At 38.6% G+C, this 23282-nt stretch overlaps 1 protein-coding gene across 3 annotated transcripts in view; it reads left to right on the forward strand.

Moving 5' to 3' along the window:
- Positions 1-709: 709 nt before the first annotated feature.
- Positions 710-23282, forward strand: part of LOC120469105 (transcription initiation factor TFIID subunit 4) — a 31691-nt gene continuing 9118 nt past the window's right edge. For 2 of the 3 annotated variants that reach the window (XM_039657834.2, XM_089127440.1), the window contains exons 1-13: positions 710-1940; positions 2583-2743; positions 4656-4832; positions 5094-5216; positions 5764-5853; positions 5940-6119; positions 7081-7156; positions 7290-7395; positions 7992-8161; positions 9973-10103; positions 11201-11326; positions 13173-13229; positions 18816-18935. In XM_039657834.2, coding sequence (XP_039513768.2) covers positions 710-1940; positions 2583-2743; positions 4656-4832; positions 5094-5216; positions 5764-5853; positions 5940-6119; positions 7081-7156; positions 7290-7395; positions 7992-8161; positions 9973-10103; positions 11201-11326; positions 13173-13229; positions 18816-18935 — 2748 coding nt within the window. The remainder of the gene's footprint in view (positions 1941-2582; positions 2744-4655; positions 4833-5093; positions 5217-5763; positions 5854-5939; positions 6120-7080; positions 7157-7289; positions 7396-7991; positions 8162-9972; positions 10104-11200; positions 11327-13172; positions 13230-18815; positions 18936-23282) is intronic. The other variant, XM_089127441.1, reaches the window with a different exon arrangement.

Consider the following 23282-nt stretch of genomic DNA (forward strand, 5'->3'; position numbering starts at 1 on the left):
CTAAACTAAACTCTTATTCCTGATGTTATTTACACAAGGGCAAAATAAAACTTTTCTTGTTTTTTTAACAAAAACATGATTATTCTGTTTCAGTTTAAAAGTAGGGTAGGCCAAGAGAATCTGTGCATAACAATTTAAATATATCAGTATAATTAGAATTTTTTATCTGAGATGAAAATATTAGGTAATTTCAAAACTACAGTAGAGCTTATTGTGATATGACAGGCATGTTTGTTTTAATTAAAGATTTACAATGTGTTATATATTAACACATTGTATTTTATTTTACTTTTTATTATTTTTCAAAGTTAATATTAGCTATATTTAGAACAAAGTCTAGTCTTATTTTTAAGTAGCATATTATTTAAATACTTGAGTGAAAAAAACATTAAATTTTTATTTTATTTTTTCCAAAACAAAGTTGAAAGCTGGATGCCTAATAAATGAATATAAATCTGACTAAAAACAAGGTGACTGAGAACAATTTCATAATAAATGAAGGGATGTTTCACCATTTATCAGTATCATACAAGGTTTTTATTTTGTTATTTTATTTTTACATTTATTTATTTGTAAATTACATGTACAATACATTAAAAATAAACATACATTTATATATTTTTTATTTTTACACTGAATATTTATGAGGCAGTTTCCAAATTTGTTTTAAGATATGACAGGCTTATGACAACAGCTGCAAACCTTGTCCATGATGTCATTACGTTTCCCACAATGCCTCAGCAGCAAAACAACGCACGCGCCGTGCGCATTTCACAAGCGTCTCACAAAGATGGCGGGTGTCCCCGATCCACTGGAAGATATGCTGTACTCCGAAGTGGACGAAAAAGCCGTCAGTGACCTCGTAGGCTCGTTAGAATCGCAGTTGGGTGGACAAAACAAGGCGGTGGGTCCTCAAGGTGACATCAGGAGACCCGCAAACGCGCTAAATCCACACTTGGGGAAATTACTGCCCGTCCAAGTAGGAACAACACTGGGGCAGCAGCGGCAGCCACAGCGAAACCAGGAGGGAAACTCTCAAGAAAACGGTCCGGACAGGATAGCGGCGTCCAGCTCTGTCCCCTCCACCTCGAACCTGCCCAGTACCTCTGCGAATTTAGTTAACGTTACAGCAACGAACCGGGTGCAATATCATTCATCAAATTCATCAACTTGTTCAAGTGACGCAGCACCAACAGACTCTCATTCCAATACAAATCACATTGCGTCTGCTGCTGTCCGGACGGTTCCCGCCAGAATACAGACTGTGAACGGAAGCAGTGGCACGTTAAACTCTTCTGTTATCGCTTCCGCGCCTGCTTCTGTAAACGGTATTGACATTAGTGCAGGTGTAGGCACTGGTAAAAGCAACATGTCTGCTCCTACTAGTACAAATACTGCTTTTGTGTCCGCTCAGCCCAACAGCACACTGCCACATGCGAATGTGTCACTAGATAGTCAAGCAAACCCCACCATAGCACTGCACAGGCCTCCTAACACCATCACAAGTGTCGTACACAACGGAGGTGACCCTAAAGTCTCAGGATTGCCCATGCAGGGCACTGGTCTTGTCTCCACCTCTGTGGCGTTCACAAACACAGAGCCCAAATCTGACCCTCAAAACCAGATTAAAGCCATCGTCCCGAACCAGCTCCTTGGGGCTCCTGTAGGGTTGCACCCCAGCACGCCCACTCAAATTATTGTGTCCTCAAGTCCAGTGGTGACCTCACATCCTGTGGTAAGCACCCCTTCTGTCCTTGCAAAGCCGGCAACAACCACTCTCGTAGGACAGCACACGACCCTGTTGAGACCTGGTACGCCCGCTCAAGTGACAGCGACCACGACGGGCCAGCAGCGACCAGGGGCACCTACGACCCAGCTGATTGTCAGACCCCAGCAACAAACTACTATTCAGTTACCACCAGGATTCACCATACCACCAGGTAATAGCTCGGCTGTGAAAAAAATGGTTTAAAGGAATGATTCACCCAAAAATGGACATTTAATCACTCTAATGCTATTTGACAAACTTGCATGCCATTCTTTCTTCTGTGGGACATAAAGATATTTGTAGGACATTATTTGTGCATATAGTGAAAGTAAATGGGGTCCAAAACGACATTGGATGGACCCCATTTAATGTCATTGCACTGGCAAATCAAAATCTAAAGATTGTGCATTTTCGCTGGCGAAATCCAGTCACTTCAACAGGATTACACCTTATTGGGAATTGCACTTGAGGGCGAAAAATCTCACAACGGGTTCAAGTTGGTCATGACTCATGTGGATTTGTAATGTTGTTCAACAACAAAAAAAATGCTTTGTTTGAAAGTGATTTCTGTGCTTCAAACATCGCTACATTATTGACATTTTATGCATTTTCTAAAATGTGACCTCACCTTAAGACATGTCTCAAAATATCTTTTATGTTCCACAAACCAAAATTAGTCATGCAGATATAGAACAACATAAGAGTAAATTAACTGTCCCTTTAAATTTTGTTAACTAATTTGAATACTTGTTGTGGCTATTGTTATTGCCTCTATGTGATTTGTTCACACCGTTTTCTCTGTGTTGTTCTGAAGGTATGGTGCTGGTACGTACGGAGGCCGGTCAGCTGGCGTTGGTTCCTCAGCAGGTCCTGGCCCAGGCCAAAGCTCAGAACCAAAATAAAGCCACCATGTCACCGAGACCTGCTACACCCACTGCTGGAGCGGCTTTCAGAGTCACCACACCTGTTGCCCAGGTATGAGCAAGACTCTTGTTGGATATCACATGAATAATATTTGCAGATGATTGATTTATTAATTTAAGGATCACATTAGCAAAATTTCATGGGCTAAAAAGGTCAATTGCCAATAATGTGGTGATGTATGAAGCAGAGCTCACACAGAAGTCACTTGAAAAACCAAGAAGCTTTCAATAACACTATTTTACAGTGTCCTTGGTACATGTTACATGTACTTATTGTAGTAATAATAGTAAACAATGCATCATTTCATGCAATCAACACTAAAGTTTCTCAAATAATCCACATGAATCGTGCGGTATATTCCAAAATTTTCTGAAGAGACACGATCGCTTTATAATGATTAACAGATTCAATTTAGGCTTTTATTCACATACGAAGATTCATAAACTCACACATTAGTCGTGGTAACCGGAAGCACAAGCACGTTCACTTGCCGTCCGAGAACCAATGAGATTCATTCTCGTGTTAACCAGCACGTTTGAGCTTCAGCGTGAGGTTTGTTCTCGTGTGTCAAGCAGTTTCATTTGAGCTTCTGTTTTTGTTTGCTGATCAATATTCATTTTCTAAAGATAATTTGAACTCAACCGCTCGATTCATATGGTTGTTTTACAATCACTTTATGAACTTTTTGAAGCATTAAAGTGGTAGTTGCGTTGCTGTCAATGGAGGGATGGAGAGCTCTCAGATTTCATCAAAAAGATCTTCATTTTTGTTCCAAATATGAATGAAAGTCTTACGGGTTTGGAACGACATGAGGGCGAGTAAAAATGACACGATTTTCATTTTTGGAGGAAATGTCCCTTTAAAATAAAATGTAAACAAGCTTTCTGTTGATCAACACAGAAAATCTGCATGACCAATTTGAAACTGTTGTGAATGAAATCTGAGTGGGGAAATCTTTTGACCTTGTGCAGAATTGTCACTTGGATTTTACTGATCTTATTGAAATGACTTTATTTCGCCCATGGGAATTTGCAGAACAATGGTAAATGTGACTGAAGTTGCTAAAATTGCACTTAAATGAATCTATTGAGCTAATTGACTTTTCATATATAAAGTTCAGTGGGATAGTTCACCATCATGTTGTTCCCAATGCATGAAAGATTTACATTTCAGACAGAATGAAGTCTCCATCACCATTCATTTCCATTGCAACTTTCTTTTAATTATAATAATTCTGAATTGAAAATGAGCATCTACTTTTCTCATTTTGCTATTCAAAACTGGCATACTTTTTATTCTTTTTTTTGGCACACAAACTCTTGTTGTATGGAAAATATCTGAAAAGTCTTACAAAAGGACAAAAAAGCACCATATATGTTGTCCATGTGACTTCTGTTCTGAAGCCCTATTGAAGCTTTGTATGAAGAAAAAAAATGACAGATAATTTACATTTGCTGGAGCTCTCAAATCAAATGTGACACTAATTAAATGTCATTAACAATAAACACTGTTATTTATCCAGTGGTTCAAAACCAAACATCATATGTGCCATACTTGGATTTGATCTGTTTATAATGCAAAGTCATAGAGTGGTTTTAGATTTGATATCTATCGCTTGTGGAGTATAGTGAACTTTTTGTTTGACAGCCAGTGTAAGAACTCATTGAATGGCAAATAGGTATAAGGAAAAGTTATATTTGTGTCTGTTTTGTTGAAAAAATTATGACATGCACGTTTGGAACAATGTAAAGTAAAATGGTAAATGTTTTTATATTAGTTCATGGTACCTTGTCTTGTTATTGCACCACTTTTCATTCAAATTGGAAGCTCAGGCAAAATATTTCTTCTGTCATGTCACTGTAGAGGGAACCTGCTCAGCATGAGACACGAGACCAGGACGGTGCAGGACTACTTGTACTGAGACAAGAATTCTTAACTCATCATGTTTTCTTTATTTCCATAGCAGAAGACAGCAGTGGTAACGATTACCTCAGCTCAGAAGCCCACCACCACAGTCATTACAGCAGGAGCCCGTGTTCAGCCTGCACCACAGACAGTCCTCAAACCCTCTGTGACACCTCAGAGTCCCAGCACGACCTCTGCCGCTGCCCCAGCCAACAGAGCACCTGTCCTCTCTCAGGTACTATTCAACTTAAACTCTTTTCATTCATCATGTAGCAAGTCATTTTTATTTCTATAGCACCTTTTCTGAGCAAGTGTCAACAAGGTGCTTTACATCTGAAATATAAGAGTAATCAAAAATAAGAATATCAGACAATCAATAAAAAGATGTATAGAGCACCGTTTAGACTAGTTTAACCAAATGAAGTCTGACTCAACTATTGGTAGATGTGGATTCTAGTTCATTATTTTTTGTAAAATACCAGAATTTTCTTTTCAGGAAATGCAAGAGAATGTAAAGAAGTGCAAGAACTTCCTTGCAACTCTCATCAAACTGGCATCCCATAATTCACCCTCCCCGGAAACATCTAGGAATGTGAAGGCGCTAGTGCAGGATCTGCTGGTAAGCTTTAGCCATGTAGTGTTTAAAGGTGTCATCTCTTCATCTCTAGTGGTAGTGTTTTGATTGGACCACTTTATTATTTTTTTACTTTTTTTAAGATTAGATATAGCAGTTTTTTTGTGATAGTATTTCATCTTGTGCTTTTCTCATGTTAAACTGTTTATGTCAGCATTTGCAGGGCTGAAAAATATGAGTTTCTTCCCCTGATCAGATAGGCCAGTAAAGGTCTCTTTACACAGCCATGTTAAACCTGATTTGTGCTTTCAGCGTAACGACATTGTCGCATAAAATCTTGACTACATTTTGCTTTTCAAAGTACACAGTTGTAATTGCATTTAAATGCAACTGCTGAAGCACTTCTTTGCCACCTTTACAGTGTATATTTCTGAATTCACACCTAATGGCACCAATTTCCAACAAAACTCCTTACTGTGAATTCCTATCTTTGTAGCAAATTATTTATAGAAGTACATGTATAACAAGAGCAATTGTTTTCATATTTGCACATTTGAACTGATATGCATTTTGCCTTCTAAAATCTGCAAAGGATGCAAAAATTGAGCCTGAGGAGTTTACAAATCGCCTGCAGACAGAATTGAAATCATCTCCTCAACCATACCTGATCCCTTTTCTAAAGGTAGGACTCATTATTTTTCATTTATAAAGCAGTTCCACTTATTGTTCTAAATTACACTAAATCTGTTCCCCCTTCTCTTTGTACAGAAAAGCCTGCCTGCTCTGCGTCTGACACTTCTGAACTCCCAGCAGTCTTTAACTCAGCTGTCTCAGGCCTCGACTACTTCCACACCACTGACGGTGAACACCATTAAAGCTCCAGCGCCGAGCACACTACCCACCAGCATATCTACCATCCGGCCGGGTGCTGCCATGACTCCCACTATGGTACTCATTTTTTCCTATGGTCTATTGTAGGGCTGGTCATTATATTGAATATTCAAGTCCGTAACACAAAACACATTGAATATTTGTAACATTTACAATGTGAAAATGTGCACTTTTTAATTTTGCTATAAAGTTTTCTAAAGATCATGTTATGTTTTCTAAAGACCAAATGTATGCCCATCAACAAACTGATAATATTTCTAATTTATTGTGGTGCACATGTGAACTGTATCTTTAACTGTATTAATAATAGTGCATATGTTAGACGGAGAACTACACAATTATATAGTTGTGGGCATTAGGCAAATGTCAAGTCAAATATATTTATATGGCGCTTTTCACAATACAGATATTGTATCAAAGCTGCTTCACAATATCAATCAAGACAACTTAACATTGTTCATTTATTCATGAAAAAATAAATGTGTTACCCAGTGATGTGTAGCCATCACAGAAGTAAGATTCAAATTCCTGGTGACTTTTTTTTTTAGGCGGTTCTTTTGAGAAACAATAACTTTATTTAAAGTGTGCTCTTTCGTCTTCATAACTTTGCAGATAGCTGCATTACACATTGCATGAAAGGGAATATAAAAAAGCTTAATGGTGCACACATTAAATATGGTCTGAAAATCTACAGAGAGGTTTGGAAATTTGAGTCTGGAAAAGTATGGAATTTTGAAATGGAAATGTGTAGGAACCCTGTAAATTAGTTTAAAAAAAAGTAGTATTAATGCATATAAATAAATATTTTTGTCTATGTGATAAACATTCTTCTATTGAGTCTAATTGTTTGAGGCTGTTTGGTTGAAATTATGCTTTATATAATATAAAACATTTTAATTTAGAGCAAATCTATTAATATAGTGACTTATTGAATATCTTCTGAAGCTTTACAAAAGCTATATCGTCCAGAACGTGTCTAAAAAAAATGTCATATGCTCTGTGGTTTGGTTCTCTTTAGGCTGTTAAGAGGCCTGGGCTTCAGGCTACTCCGACACGGATGCCGGTGGTGATTACACAGACGGTTCGTACTCAAGGTAAGCTAGAGACTTAATGAGCTTAGAGACCATTTTAAACACACCAAAGGAAAGTGATTGAGGCTTAATTGTTCCTTTTCTCATGCAAGAGTCTAAAAGAAATACCCCAGTATAATTACAAGTTTTATTGCAGGTGCTGTTGGGACGCACTTGCAAGTGAGGAACCCCATGAGTGTGGCTTTTCAAGCCTCGGCCAATCAGAAACAAAAGCTAAATGACCCTGGGGGTGGGACTTTCAGGTAGGTTTTCTAAGTGTCCAGTAGGAGGCAGCATTTCTCTAAAATTGTTAGTTATTTTAATGTGTGCACACAGAATTTGAGAATGTAAAAATGAGGGTGATGGAATGAAGTCATGTTCATGACTATATATTAAAGAAAATAGAATAATTTAAAAAAGATTCAGTAAAGCTTTGAAATGCGTTTGGTATCAAACTCATTCTGCAAGATTTGCTTACATATATAAATATGTATATATATAGCAGCTCAATTTATACATTTAATGAAAATATAAAAAAGTGTGACAGACTATGTAAATTACTTTGTACAAAAGTCAGATTTTATCCAAGTACAAGAGATAATTGTATATATATATATAATTGTATATATATATATATATATATATATATATATATATATAATATTAAAAGGGGGTCAAACACAGTATTAGTGTGGTGTTCCTAATAATCCTTTAGGTGAATGCGTGTATGTATTATATATATATTAATAAATATGTTTTTTTTTTTTATAACACAAAATATTTGAATACATTTATAAATAATAATATACCTGTTTCATCTATGGTAAAGCTCTTGTATCTCCTCCATTTGTGTATGCAGGGATGATGATGACATCAATGACGTAGCATCCATGGCTGGTGTGAACCTGAACGAGGAGAACGCCCGTATCTTGGCCACGGGTTCGGAGCTGGTGGGCACCCAGATCCGTTCCTGTAAGGACGAGGCCTTCCTTCCTGCCAGCCTGCTCCACAAACGTCTCCTGGAGACTGGTATAAAATAGCTCACCACCACAATACTCTCATGTACTGGAGCGGCAGTCTGGCAATGTGCTTGTCAGGATCAGTTTCTCCTGGCAGGTTTACAGTCATAAAGAGGTTTAGGCTGTACCGCCACTGTGTGGGCAGTTAATATTCTGTCTAATTACTGTATCAGTGTTGACTGACGTTGTTTGAGGGAGGATCTTTAAATGGGTGTGGGATTATGAATGGATTTAAACAAAAAGCTGATGAAAGCTGGCCCGATGAGACAGGAAAGATGTGTCACTCTTTTCAAAGCTTTATGATTCGGCTTCTTGATTTAAATGCCATAAAGAAAAACTGCATAGCTAATAATTTTGGGCCAGATTAACATTTCAGCCATATGAATAGAAGGGATCTGCATAGTTTGTATTTTATAATTTCAAAATCAAATAACGAGTGTTAACGAAGCACTGTATAATTAGGCTGGATTTATTTTTTGCGTTCTACCAAAAAAGATTGTATACCTGTGTAATATATATTGTATAATTATTTGAAAATCTATCTATCTATTGACCCACCTTAGACTTAAAAATAGAGATTCAATGATTAGTACTCTTCAAATCCCCTCTCCTTGATCTTCGCGTAAGACTAGAGCACTTTCTAGTGCACTTCCGCTGGTCACTCACTTGCTAAGTCAGTCTAATGAGTGCCCCATGTCCGAGCTTGAGGCGTCCCTGGGCTATAGATGAATACTTTATAGGCTGTCTTCTGATGGCTCTCTGGTAGTTTGCTTTGTGCTGAAATGTGAGGTTGCCTCAGGCCTCTTCCCTGACAAGGTCACTTGCATGCACACTCTGAATGTCCCTGCCTAAACGAACAATGCACATTTCAAACACTAGATGGATTCAAATCTAAATACCTGTAGATTATTTTGCAAAGACAATTTGAGCATGCTTGTCCCCATAATACCCGCAGCCATGTTGTTGTGCTGTGGTGATGCTGAGGCCTTCTAGGTTGCTAAGTCTAGGTTCATTTTTTGACAGTAATGACTTTTATAGTGTTACAAATAATTTCTATTTCAAATAAAGGCTGTTCCTTTTAAAATCCCTATATAAAGCAGTACAACTGTTTTCAATATTGATTATAAGAAATGTTTCTTGAGCAGCAAATCAGCATACTAGAATAATTAAATGGGGAAAATGTGTACATCAACACCAAAAGGGTCTATAATCAAGTTCAACCATCAATGAACCTTCACATAGATCACTTAAAGATATCCCAAAGAGCACGAAGAAACAGGAGACTGTCACGTTGAGATGAGGCAGGTCTCTGGCTCTATTTTATCCAAAAAAGCACCCTCCGTTATTGTATTTAAGCAAACTCTCTCCCCCCGTGCGCTTGATTTAGCACACAGTGCATACCAATGAGCGCCCGCGGATATGTGCTATTACATGGAGCCCGGCTGTGGTTGTTATGCTGTCGCCAGGGGGTGGAGTGTGTTAAAAATGTAAATCTTCCTCCGGGGGAGTACTGTGTGTGTGTGTGTGTGACGATTTCAGCTTGATGGCTGGAGGGGGGAACGGGGAGGTGGTGCTAGCGCCACCTGCTGGATATGATGTGAAGAGTGATGTGAAGTGAGTGTGTGGGTGTGACAGATGCTAAGTGTGGCTGTGAAGTGTTTACCAGTTAAATTAGGTCATATCATGAGGCAGGTTTGAGAAGGGAAAACAATAATACTTGTCTTTTAATTGGTTCAACGCTCCAGGACCAAAGAATCGCTTTTCTTCACTTTTGCTCTACCTTCCCAAGCAACTTTAACACCAAACTTTGTATCGTTTCAGCCAAGAAGTTCGGCGTGACTGAGGTGTCAATGGAGACGGTCACTCTCATTTCTCACGCCACTCAGTCCAGGCTGCGCTCCATGCTGGAGAAAGTCTCTGCCGTTGCGCAACACCGTGCCGACTCCTGCAAAGTAAGAACCAATGCCTAAACCACTCACTCCAAAACTTCAAAGAGAGACCACAAACTGACTTTACCCACTGAACATTTCTCATTATATGTCCTTCACGCTGAAAATGTAACTTTTAATGTTAACCCTAACCAGAGTTTTGATCATGAGTCTAGATACACTAGTAAAAAGTAGACTACACTAGACAATTTATATATGGAAACTTCTGCCTGTGAGGATTGAATCATGTAAAAAGTACCAAGCATTTTATTAATATATGTAATATATCCATTATACGACTGACAGACAAGAACGGTTTGACCCAAAAATATCAAAATTGAAAATACTGTGGAAACAAAGACACCTAAATCTTGGATGCCCTTGAGGTAAGCTAAAACATATCAAAAAAAAATATTTCAAAGTGAACTATCCCTTTAATTATTAGTATTATTATATTTTAATATATGGTAGTTTTGTTAACCTTGTTATCATAGAATATTGAATGTAATGCAGCTTGAGAAGTAAAACGTTAAAATCTAGACTTTAACTTTGTTTTAAGCAGAAAAAGAATGTCGCAAAGAGGATATGGTGTCATGTTGTGATTTGAAACAAACTGTTCGAAATGAGTAACTGGCACAGCTGTATGAAGTCAGCCCGTTGACATCAGCGAAAAACAAGCCAGACTTGAATGGAGACTGGAAAAGTTGGCCCTGCGAGTTAGGCACAGCCTCAGCGCAAAAGAAAGCATGCAAGAAGAGATGAGAAGAGCAGTGCCGTTCCCGCTGCTAATAGGCTGTAGCCTTAGAAGTGCACAAAATGTGAAGGTTCCTGTGTATGTGTGTCGCTCTGCTTTGGTCCTCCACTGCGCCTCACGCAGCTCTTTTACCTGCAACGCTAGAACAACTATCGCAGGAAAGAGAGTCGGGGTTGCCTTGCAGAAACACTGCGAAACGCACAATTATCCCATTAGCTCTGGGTGACCTACTAACTTCACTTTCATTTATGTACGAAAGGGAAAAGAGTGAAACTTTAGGCAAGCTGGGGAAAAGTTTGTTCACTTCTATTACAACGTAAAGGTGACGAACTTGTTGATGAGGAGTTTTGTTTTTTTGTTTCCCCAGGATGAGGAGCTGTACGAGCAGGCGTCGGATGTGCGGACCCAGCTGAAGTTCTTTGAGCAGCTGGAGAAGATCGAGAAGCAGAGGAAAGATGACGAGGAACGGGAGCTACTAATGAAAGCCGCAAAAGTAGGTTTGAGTGATGTGGGGGTGTGGCCATCGGCGCCAGTCTGCCCATCAGCACCTTGCCAGCATACACTAGCTTTTCCTGCACGAGTTGGCCACTGTTTAACAGAAAACCGGTTGTGCTTTTAAGCCTCGGAGAGGAAAGACAGTGTTATTAAGACACAAGATTGCACTCTCCAGCTTCATACTGTAGCAAATTGCAGTAATGGCAAAGCCAGAGGGATTTATCCAGTCTCGAGTTGATTTGATTGTACTGTTGCCTGGACTGGAGTACATCAGGGAAAAGGAATGAGTCTTCTGTTAGGAAGCGAGAGAGGATGTTTTAAATTTGCCTTGAAGTTGCTTTCTTTCTAAGGAAGTGACACCATCTCACTCACTGAGTTTGTTGGGGGAAAAAATCATGTTATATGTAATGGATGAACCTTAAGGCATCACTACCTTTACCTTTTTGGCACTAATCAAGTGAACACTGCTTATAAATTAATCAAGACTACATGGCTTTTTAAAAAACTGCTATATAGCCAGACACGAGGATTAGGAGGGATTTTCTGGGTTCTAAACAGGTTAAGTGCTATCAGCAGGGATGGACTTAAAGGGATGTTGGTTTTCGATACTAAATTTCTATAATTAAAATGCAGGGATGCACCGATTTTGAAATTCTGCTTCACACAGATAAGCTTAGCTGATCGTTTTCAAGCTATATAACTTAAAATGCATATAATTTTAATGCCGTCCCTTTATAAGTAAATTGTAAAAATATAAATAATAAACTGTCTAAATAAGTGTACATAAAATATTTAAAGTAATTTTAAAAAAATGTTAAGAACGTATGTTGTCCTACTGTTTTCATAAGACTGGATATTCTACTAATTTATGCTTTTCTAAAACATTGCATATTAATGGCAATTAATAACAATAGTTAAATTATTATTATTAATAATTATAAGTAAGTTAAGCCGCAGTATTGGTAGGCTGGCAGTGCAAGCAAAGTCAAGTAAAACAGAGTTTCTGATCTGGCCAATAATGACCAAGCACATGAAGCAAAATAGGCTAACCAAACCCATTCATTCCCATCCCTATATATAGGTCTGTTCAGGAAATAATATTACTCGCACATCACTTTCTAACTATTTCATTTGTGATGGTAACACTTGAGACTACATATAGATTCCAAAGCAGCAACAAACGGCTAGTAGCAACTTCCCAGCATGCATTGCTCTCTCTTGAAGTTTCACTCCTTAAGATTTGGTGGGGGTGGGACAATTTCCCACAGGAAAATGACATGGCAACATGAAAGAAGAGGTAATTAGTTGACTTAAACGACAACTGCTGATGATGACGCTGACAATGTCCCGCTCCAAAGCAACTCCCAGTGCAGCGCCGTCCCTATTCTAATTAATGCAGTCGGGTAATTGAGATGTCAGCCAGAAGATAATTGTTCTTATGTTGCTGTTGTTGGTCTCATACAAGTATTGTTTGGGAATAAATTTGACCTATTTACATGCACATCACCGCGTAACAGCAGTTTGTCAACATGGTAGAGTTACTTGACGCGTCCTAGTTGGAGACATTGTTTTTTCAATATACATCAAAAGTTCAGGTAAATGTCAGGTTAAATGACTAGGTCACCGAGGGGAAAAAAAAACTTTTATTTACTTGAAATGCTTTCGTTCCAAATCTGTATTCTGTTTTTTTCTTTTGTATGAACACATTTAGAGTTGTTTTTTTATACTTTGTTACCTTTTGATTGTTTTCTGGACATATATTTCTACTCTAATATTGTTTATATAAATGCTGGATATAATTTAAACCAGTCTATTTTAGTTCTAATGTTTCTCTTTGCTTGCAGAGTCGCTCGAGGCAGGAGGATCCCGAACAGGCCCGGCTTAAACAGAAAGCTAAAGAGGTGAGCTTTATGGAAGACTATTTAATAGTACTAATAAAAGTGCTCGACATACATTTTTCATGATTATACCATTGCTATGACTTTGACATCATTTAGTCTGACATTGAGACAAATGGTCTTATACGTCTGCTAACAAGTTTATTACAGTATGGGGGAGAAGTCATCATTTTGCTCAGATGTCACACTGCACCGCTGCCATAATGAGTCTAATATGGGCTAATCTTTGGCTTGTGGGGGCATGACATGTCTGAGCACTATGAATTTTTCATCAGGTTTAATGCCATTGAAAGCAAAAATACTCTAAGCAGATATTTTGAAGAATGGCCTGTTTGCTGTTTTCCATGCAATAAGAATGCATGGGCCCTGGTGCTGTCATCTTTAAATGGATTCTAAATCACCAAAAGTATTTAAAAAAAAAGGGTTCATATGCTATATTATAATACAATGATGTGCTATATTCCACGTCTTCTGAAGAATAGCTAATACCCACTCATCTCCACTACAAATAGGAAAAAGAGGCTACAATTAGCAAGAGCTCAACAAAATTGGACAGTTGAAGACTGGAAAAATGTTGCCTGGTCTGATGAGTCTCGATTTCTGTTGAGACATTCAGATGGTAGAGTCAGAATTTGGAGTAAACAGAATGAGAACATGGATCCATCATGCCTTGTTACCACTGTGCAGGCTGGTGGTGGTGGTGTAATGGTGTGGCGGATGTTTTCTTGGCACACTTTAGGCCCCTTAGTGTCAATTGGGCATCGTTTAAATGCCACGGCCTACCTGAGCATTGTTTCTGACCATGTCCATCCCTTTATGGCCACCATGTACCAAACTATGTACTTCCAGCAGGATAATCCACCATGTCACAAAGCTTGAATCATTTCAAATTGGTTTCTTGAACATGACAGAGTTCAAAATGGCCAACACGGTCACCAGATCTCAACCCAATGGGCTATATGCACGCATAAGTTCCGTATTTGACGTAAGGATGCTCGTCCATTTCCGGTTGTGTAGATTAAAGCGGAGGAAAACCGGAGAAAACGGGATTATGGCAGAGTCTTCAATATTTACGGTCCTCCCGTCTTTGAAACGAAACGTACATACGTTTAGATGTAATTTTATATATAGTTATATTTATTTAATATAATTTTAAAAAGAAGCATAAACACAACGAGGGGTGTCTGTTTTATCTGTTTTTGTGACTAACGTTTCATTAGTATAACCATGGAGTATAAAATTCAATATAAATTCTCAGTATTGCATTGGACTCTGTGATCGGCGGAAGTTATCGAGCATCCTTAATCCTTCACCGGAAATAACGCCGTGCATAGAGCCCATAGAGCTTCCTTGGGATGTGGTGGAACAGGAGCTTCGTGCCCTGGATGTGCATCCCACAAATCTCCATCAACTGCAAGATGCTATCCTATCAATATGGGCCAACATTTCTAAAGAATGCTTTCAGCACCTTGTTGAATCAATGCCACGTAGAATTAAGGCGTTTCTGAATGGAAAAGGGGGTCAAACACAGTATTAGTATGGTGTTCCTAATAATCCTTTAGGATACTGTAGATAGATAGATAAATAGATGAATGGATGGATAGACAGATAGATGGATCTTTATTATTATATATTTTTTATGCCCTGTTTGGACGCCTGAAACTACTAAAAACTACTTAAAAAAAGATTCCTCATTAGCCCAGTGAACTGCGTTCAGGCTGTAATTTTCATTGAATGCCAAGCAGGAACTTAAAATTTTGGATACAGCAATTTGGCCCATTTTTAGAAAAAGACACATGTCTCTGTTGTCAAATCCCCTCCCTTTCTGTAAATAAGCTTTTTACACACCATATGTCTCAATGTCACCATATGTCTCTGTTTGTATTGACAACTACTGTTGGATCTCATCCGTCTAAAATGACTTTTTCTGAACCCCAGTGATCATTCAAAGCATGTTTTATTCAAATCTAGAGCCGCATAGCCCATTGTCTCTCTGTTGCTGTGGATATATTGTTTGTTTCAGCACTCTGTTGTTTTTCTTACCTGAGGGCATATAGTTATGGAGAAACAGAGAAGCACTTCTTGAAGCTTCTTTGGAAGCATCTTTTTTCAGATCACAGTATAGCTAACTAGACTAAATAGAAATGCTGAACAGTACAGTTCTATATATTTATTTACACGATTCACCTCAAAGCAAGATATCAGATCCTCGTCATTGTTGAAGGCCTGTCTTAAAGCCTAGACAGATTCCTCCTCTCTTCTCCAAATCTCCTGATTTCTTACCTCAACTTCTTACTGAAAGAAGACGTTGGAGTCGGGCGTGTTAAAGGGTTGTCTTTTATATATTTATATATATATATAGATATCGCAGATTTTTAGTGTTTGTGTGTGCGTCTGTAAAATATTTTTCATGTATTAAAATTAACATGCAAATATATTTACATTACATTGAAATTACATTATAGCTGTATAGTTTACAGAGATTATTGCAAATGTAGATATATTTAAAAATATATAAATACAATTATTGATGTCCGAAATATATTTACGTTTTATTAAATATTCTTCAAAAAAATAGCTGAATATTTAATTGTAATTTAAGTTTTAGATATATATAGTGTGTAGTGTGTGTGTGTAATACTAATAAACAATTACTTTTTTTATTAAATTAAAATATATATATATAAAACAAGAATAATGCCGTTAACCTTTATTTAATTTGCAATAAATGCTTTAAATTATATACTTATAATGTATTTTAGTGTTGTAACTTGTTACATTTTAAAATTGTTAAACACTCCTCAAGGTGTTTGTTGTCAGCTATGTTTTTACATCATATTTTTAACTGCACAGATTATATTGACTGATTCGTCATGTTGTTGAAGCCAATCAACAACTTAATTTAGCAGCTAGAATTTTCATAACTGCCCATGTTGTATACATATTCTGATGCCACTGTGACACAGACAGATTTTGAAAAGTTGCTCTGCCGTCTTATTTTCTTGGATTGTTGGCTCATTAAGAGTTTACTCCGCATGCTTCACCTTCTTAATACGGCGTTCTGGAAGGTGATAGATCCTTCAAAACCTCCAGAGCCCAAAACTGCCACTCACTCACTCACTGAAAAACACTGCAGCTGATATTCAGCATATCAAAGACTCCTAGCATCATCCTGGAATTAGGATCAAGAATCACGCTCGTGTTTTCTCATATCCTTGACTTCATCCAGCGCCCCTAATTGAACCGCTACACTCAGCATCAACCTGTGCCGTTATTAAGGTGTTTCTCTCAGGCGAGTCATTCTGGTGGGCCGGACTGCAGATAAGGATCAATAGAGATGGAGAGCAGTGCTGGCAGGCTCACTGTCTCTGCCTTTCTCTTTCTTGCCTGACCTTTGTAAATGATTATAGACTACAACAAGCATTTCTTTCTTCACTGCCTCCTGTCTCTCTGTCTCGCTAACAGACAGGTAGGCAATTGAGAGAAAATGGCATTTCAACAAAACTAGTAGATTCTAAACTCAGCCTTATGGGCAAGTACACAAAAAGAAAATACAAAAGAAAATGCAGATGTGTTTTTTATTATTATATATTTTAGATATAAATACATTCCTGTTTGAAATTTTGAGGTCAGGATGGATTAAATTGATCAATAATGGCAGTAAAGACATTTATAATGTTACAAAATATTTTTATTTCAAATAAATGCAAATCTAAATGCGATAATTTGCGAAAAAAAAATGTATAATTGTTTAAAGTATATCCTGTGTAGTAAGCGAGCAGTATGCTACCGTTCCATTCTGAAACATAGCTGTAGTTTTGCAGCGCGAGGTAATTGGAGAATCTTCAATCAGTATTCACAGTGCAACCGTGTTGAAGTTGAGCAGCAGGATTTGTGATTGAGGTCAGTCATTAAACAGTGATTATGTGGAGCTACAGAGCTCCGGATTACAGATGGCATAACTAGGTTCCCCTTTCACTCCTCATCAAATAATCGAATATGAACGCAAGTCAGCACTCTAGCTGCAGGCGGCAACACCAAACAGTGCCTGTCCTTCTAGAACCTTCCATTTTACACCCCAAGAGTGGCTGCATTGTGTCCATTCAGGGCCTTCTTACCTCCCATTACTTCAAATAGATTCACACACCATGCCGTCTGCGTCTTTTATGTGTCCTCGGGCCCATTCACCGTAGCTGTCAGGGTCAGGTGAAAGTTCAGTGCACCAGATCACTGACATGCAGCAGTCGCACTGGGCATGTTTACGTGTCAGCTCGCTCTCTCCGGGCATCCATGCGTGTGCATGCAATGTGCACAACTTCCCTTCCGATTAGCATAACCCTGGCTTAATTAGCATGTAAACGTTGCCTTGAATTAGCGGTTTGTCAATTTCTCCCTCTTCATTATGTTATTTAGTTTGTATTTGTGAAAGGAGGGGCAGGCTGCACAATTATTTGAACAAATTGTTTTTAGCAGCACAAGTGACAAATTCAGTCAATTAAAAGTAATATACATACACCATGAAAATCAGTCACTCTGTCAATGATTTACATAATTCCTGGAATATTAGTGTAGAATAGTCTATAGGTACATCAAAAATGGAAGTACCACTTTATCGATTGAAACAAAACCAGAAATTTGTTCCTATTACACCAAAAAAGTGTGCATATATGCGTGTATATATATATATACACACACTTATACAGGCATGCATATAAAAATAGTATTTTCTTGTAATATATATATTATGAATATTAGACATATTTTATGAAACAAAATGGTAATAAAACAAAAATCATAAGATTAATTTTTATTTTATTTATAAGTAAATTTAACAATATGAAACCATTTCCAGGTCCTCCTGGTATGGGAATCTCTTTTTGGAACGTCATCCGTCCTGTACCCCACCTCTAATTATTTGGTCCCACATTTCCCCCGCTTCACTTCATAACTCCTGTGGCCACTTCTGCTCAGTGAATGCACTTTCTAATAGGGCTGTCGATGACACACAAAACCGTTCTTGCTGCCAGTGTTGTTTTGCGAGTTCATGGCCGCAGTGGTGTGAGTGTCAGGGTGAGGAGAGGTGAGGACTCTCTCTGCAATCTGTGCCCAGCAGCACTCACTCCGAGCGGGGGAACAGAGGACGCGCTGCCCCCCTCCTCATCCATCCCTCCCGGCATGGCTGGCTCTGTCACTGCCTGCTAGGGTGAGATGACTTTACCTGCGGGCTGTGCTTTTTGAAAATCGCTCGCTCTCTCATTCTCAAACACTCACTCACTTTCTCTCTCATTCCCTCGTGAAAAGAAATTGAATTAAGCACCCAGATACGGCAAAAGCTCTGAGTTATTTGCTGCATTGAAGCTGTGCATGATGTTCGGAGCTTCATTTGCTCTATAGAGCTCTTCAGGGCAGTTTGGAATGAATGTAAAATACACAGAATGCAAATATTTGAAAATGATAATTCAAGTAAAAGAATGTGATGCACAGTAATACTTATTTGGGGACTTGTTTTTCACAGACATAGACAATGCATGAATTGTTTTGTTATACCATTCATGCAGTTGATATTGATTGTATGTTCTTGCCATTCAGATGCAGCAACAGGAACTCGCCCAGATGAGGCAGCGGGATGCCAATCTCACAGCTCTTGCTGCCATTGGACCCCGCAAGAAACGCAAGCTTGACTCTCCTGGGGCCTCAGCAGGTGCAGAGGTAAGAACCTTGGGCCCTTATTTATATGGGCCTCCAAACTAAGGTTCATTTGGGCCAATGCTAAATAGATTAAAGCATGTCAGCTTCTGATTCTCTCAAAATTCTTTAAACCCAGCAAATGTTCAAAAAACATATTTTTGTAGTTTTCTAGTTTAATGTAGTATAACAATGACCAGACACGTTTGCCATAAACCAAACTAACCAGCTCATGTGGTTCATATTACAAACATGAAATAGTAACATGAAATGGAATAAAGATTGTGTTCTTCTAAACATCTATTAAATGTCTTTTGAGGTGAATGAACTACAAAGCACTGGTAATCTTGTCAAAAAACCTGGTAAAACAAAAATATTTTTCGTTTTGCCATTTGACTGTTGCACTCACACGCTTTTAATATATGACCATAATAAATGCCCCAACCAGAGCTATGCTTATTGGCTTTTTTGGCTTTGGTAAAGCTTATTTGTGCTAATTTAGTAAATGATGCGAGTGTCATTTCAGTTCTATGTAAATAATGTGACTTCACATGCTGCCGCCCATGGCAAATTATCAATAAGAGATGTGCCAGATGATATTGCACATAAACGATCATTACCACTATTAACATTAACAGTAGGGGCTGCCTTCTAATGATCCGCCACATGTTTTAGATCTTCTCTTTACTTGCATTGGAACAGCCTGCTGCAGTGGAGGGCACTAAATGTCCCTTTATGGAGAGCATAAATAACCAAATAAAAGCATTATTTCTGCTCTATGAATGCACTGCCGACCTCTTTCACTATGGATTACCTTCATCCACCCACATAAAACATAACCAAAACAGATCAGCAAACAGAACCAAACTTCGATTACACAACTCCATGCTTTCCCAGATTCCTTTTTTGGTGTCACAGGTAAGAGCGTTTGCATCCAATGCGTCCCGGAATGAAGGCAAGTAGATGTCTTCTCTCTTTGTTTTCATCCCATCATTTCTGTCTTTCACATCCAACTCAACATTGCCTTCGGCAGTGCCTCCCCCAACATGTGCGCAGAAACTCGCGCACACACACACTGCCTCAGTGTGGAGCAAAGTGAATATGACTTTTCTAAAGGGGTCGTTCTTCGCCCAGAGGTCCGTGGCTGGGCCTGCTCTGAAGGGTCCAGTCAGAGATTTCATCACAGCAATGTGCCTGAAGGGCAGCATGGCCCGGAGCGGCAGGCAGCCATGTCATTATGGCTCCACTCATTCTTCCCCCACCCCGTGTCCTGACAGCAAAATACCTCGTCCTTGCTCCCTGTTCGCTCTCCGTGAGCTTCCTGTGGTGTCGTTCTGCGGGGAACTTTGTCGGGGACATAGTGATAAAATACTCAAGTTTGCAGCGGTTGAGGAAAGTGCGCAGTTTTCGGCTTGCCCTTTGTCTGGCCTCGACGCCCTTGAGGCGGTTTGTTGTTTAATTGCTATTCCGTCTGTCTTTGGGTTGATGAAGCGTTTAGGCCAGAGGGCAGCCCTGCAGGACTGCTCGAGGGTAGATTAGTCACAAGGGCAGGTGATGAGGACGTTTCTGAAGGGCGAGTTTTAGGGCACGCTGTAATAAAGGCCGTGCCTTTCCTGTGGGCCTGCATACCAGACTGAGCCTGGGGGCAGATCACACATGAGGGTTCAGAGTTGAGCTGTCCTAACATGGGCAGCCCATATTAACATGTTCATCTCAGTCCTGAGGCCAGGGGGATGAAGAGGATGACAGATTGAGAAACAATCCATGTGGAAAAAGAGGAAGAGAAGATGTTTTCATTTTATCTGGTGCACTTCTTGAACCGTTGTTATTCTTTTCTTTTTTCGGAAGATCATCATAATTCTCGATGCAAAACTAACCGTTATCATCTTCTCACCCTGCATGAGTTTCATAAGTGTAACATGTTGGCTATAAATTTTGTGAAGAGTTAGTGTTACACGCCTTGTTGTGTTCCAAACCTTCTTCTGAAACAAAAATACAAATTGAAAATATGGATGCACCATTGATTACTATTTTTTTGTCTGTGCACATCTAATATTGTTACTACTATTTTTATTTTTTTCAAGATCACCATGATTCTTGGCATCCACTAACCACAAGCATTCTCAGCCTGAATGCTTTCTGTAACATGTTGGCTCTAACTTTCAGTTCAAGTCAAGAAAAGCGAGTATTGTGAGAAGGAAAAATGGAGACGGAAAGCAAGAAGAAATGTATCTCTCGTACAGAAAAGGAGAATGAATATACGGTTGCCCTTCCCTGCAGCAGAATTAACAGGCATCACATGGAAAACAATCTCAGCCCCGGCTATGAAAGAGAGGAGAGGGCCATTAAAAGCAGCCTGAAGGGATGGACTGGACCCAATATCACTAAAGCAAGCTCTCACTCACTGAAGTGAGGGCTCGCTCACAGGCAAAGAACCGTGCAGAGTTCTATAGCCACAATTAAAATCTCCCCCTCTGCCAGATCGGCCAGAGGGCAGAGACTGGATCGGGGAGGGAGGGGGATGTGGGGGCAGACATGGAATACCAAAGGCAGATTGAAATGTGTAGCCAGTAATGAGCACTACCAAAGCATAGCTTTTTGCAGCAGCGGTCTAAAGTTTAAACATTACCAGTCATTGAACTGAGAGTATGGTTGTTCTGAATGTATCATTATAGGGACCGTTCATTCAAAATTGAACATCGTCTTCATTTACTCAGCTTCATGTTGTTCTAAACCTGTATGACTTTATTTTCTGCAACAAAGACAAACTGCATATAGATTGCATTTGTGTGTGTGTGTGTATATATATATATATATATGCCATTTGCCATTATTTGCCATTTTGACCTTGTAATTCTTGATCTAAATTGATGTTTCAGAAAGTTGACAGATCTCTCTATACATCTTCTCTAATTAATGACACATTCTCGAAGTATGCCATACTTCTCCAATCATTTAGTCAGCTTACAACTCATCCCTCAACTGCAAGCTTGATCAATCAACACAATACGTAAGAAAATATTTATTTTTATTTACGTTTCATTGCGACTTTAATTTCAAAATCAAGATTAATTTTTCCTAATTTTTGTTTTCGTTTTTTAATTTTATTTAGACAAAATAGTAATACAATTTTAATATTGGTGCATCCTAATTGCATAGTATCCAGAGCTATTTTTCCATAATGGGCACTGGCACTGTTAAACTTCCAAAAAACTGTCTGTATGACTTGTGCACAATATTTCAAGCCGACGTAAGCCATAAAATCTTCTTTTTTTTTTTGTCCGTTCATCCTCAGGTTTCTAGAAGGCCCCCATTTTCTGTCCCCTACATGCCTTAACCTTGTGCTTTATCTCTGCGGTTTGTTACTGTTGTGTAAAGTCGGATCATTAATATAAAATTCACACAGATTCTCTTGTTCCTGTGGCAGATTTTGCCGGTTGATTGGAGCTCCAGTGTTTTTTATGCACAGTGATGTGATGAGTCTTGTGTGCGCTATCTGTGGGTTATCTGCATGTGTTTTGACATGATAAGGAGGAGCATGAAGAGTCTGTTATCAGTTTTTTAGGGGTTACGCGGAATAACATAATGCCAAAAATTGCCTCTTTCTGACCCCAGGCTATCATTGCAAGAAGTGGAAGGTCTTTGTTAGCTGTTTGGGCTTTGTAAGAGTGATGATGTGTTCCGTTTTTCTTAATTTTGTATTGATCAATTCCTGCTTTGACAGGCATTTTTTCATCCAATATATTAAGGGAGGTTAAATTGGGTTTATTTGTTCGACCCAGAAAAGTGTCAGACTGAAAAGCATTTTAAGGTAGAGGACCAGTTACCGAAAATTCAAATTAAGTCAGAAATGTGTTTTGTTTTTTTGTTTTTTTACGGTTTTTATTTATTTATTTTAAATGGAGACAGATTTTGCTGTGATGTTGTCTTAAATATTTTTGTGGTTTTATAACCCTAATTTATGCATGATATGAAATATTTGTGAAATATTTCTCTGTAGATCACTTATTTTTGTCCTGCAGCAACACGCATAGTAGAAATCTTGCTTAAAGACACAAGCAATATGTAACACTTGATGGACTTACACTAGTTTGTACAGGGAGTTGACAAAATGGTAAATCCCTTGCAGTATGTAGCAAGTTGACAAAATGGAAAATTCCTTGCAGTATGTAGCTATGATCAAATGAAGAGCAGGACCTCCAGAATATTTCAGTCCTTGGGATACTGTTATAAAAGTCTTGATGTGTGAGGAGTGGAATATTGCATCATTCTCCATGAGAAAAGTGCCTTGAAGGATGAAGGAGATGGAATTTTCTATTCCTACTGTGTGTTTGAGAACTTCACATGATGGTTCGGGTTTGATGCTCAGAT

This window comes from Pimephales promelas, chromosome 25 (assembly GCF_988280905.1).
Source record: "Pimephales promelas chromosome 25, fPimPro1.hap1.1, whole genome shotgun sequence".
Taxonomy (NCBI): domain Eukaryota; kingdom Metazoa; phylum Chordata; class Actinopteri; order Cypriniformes; family Leuciscidae; genus Pimephales; species Pimephales promelas.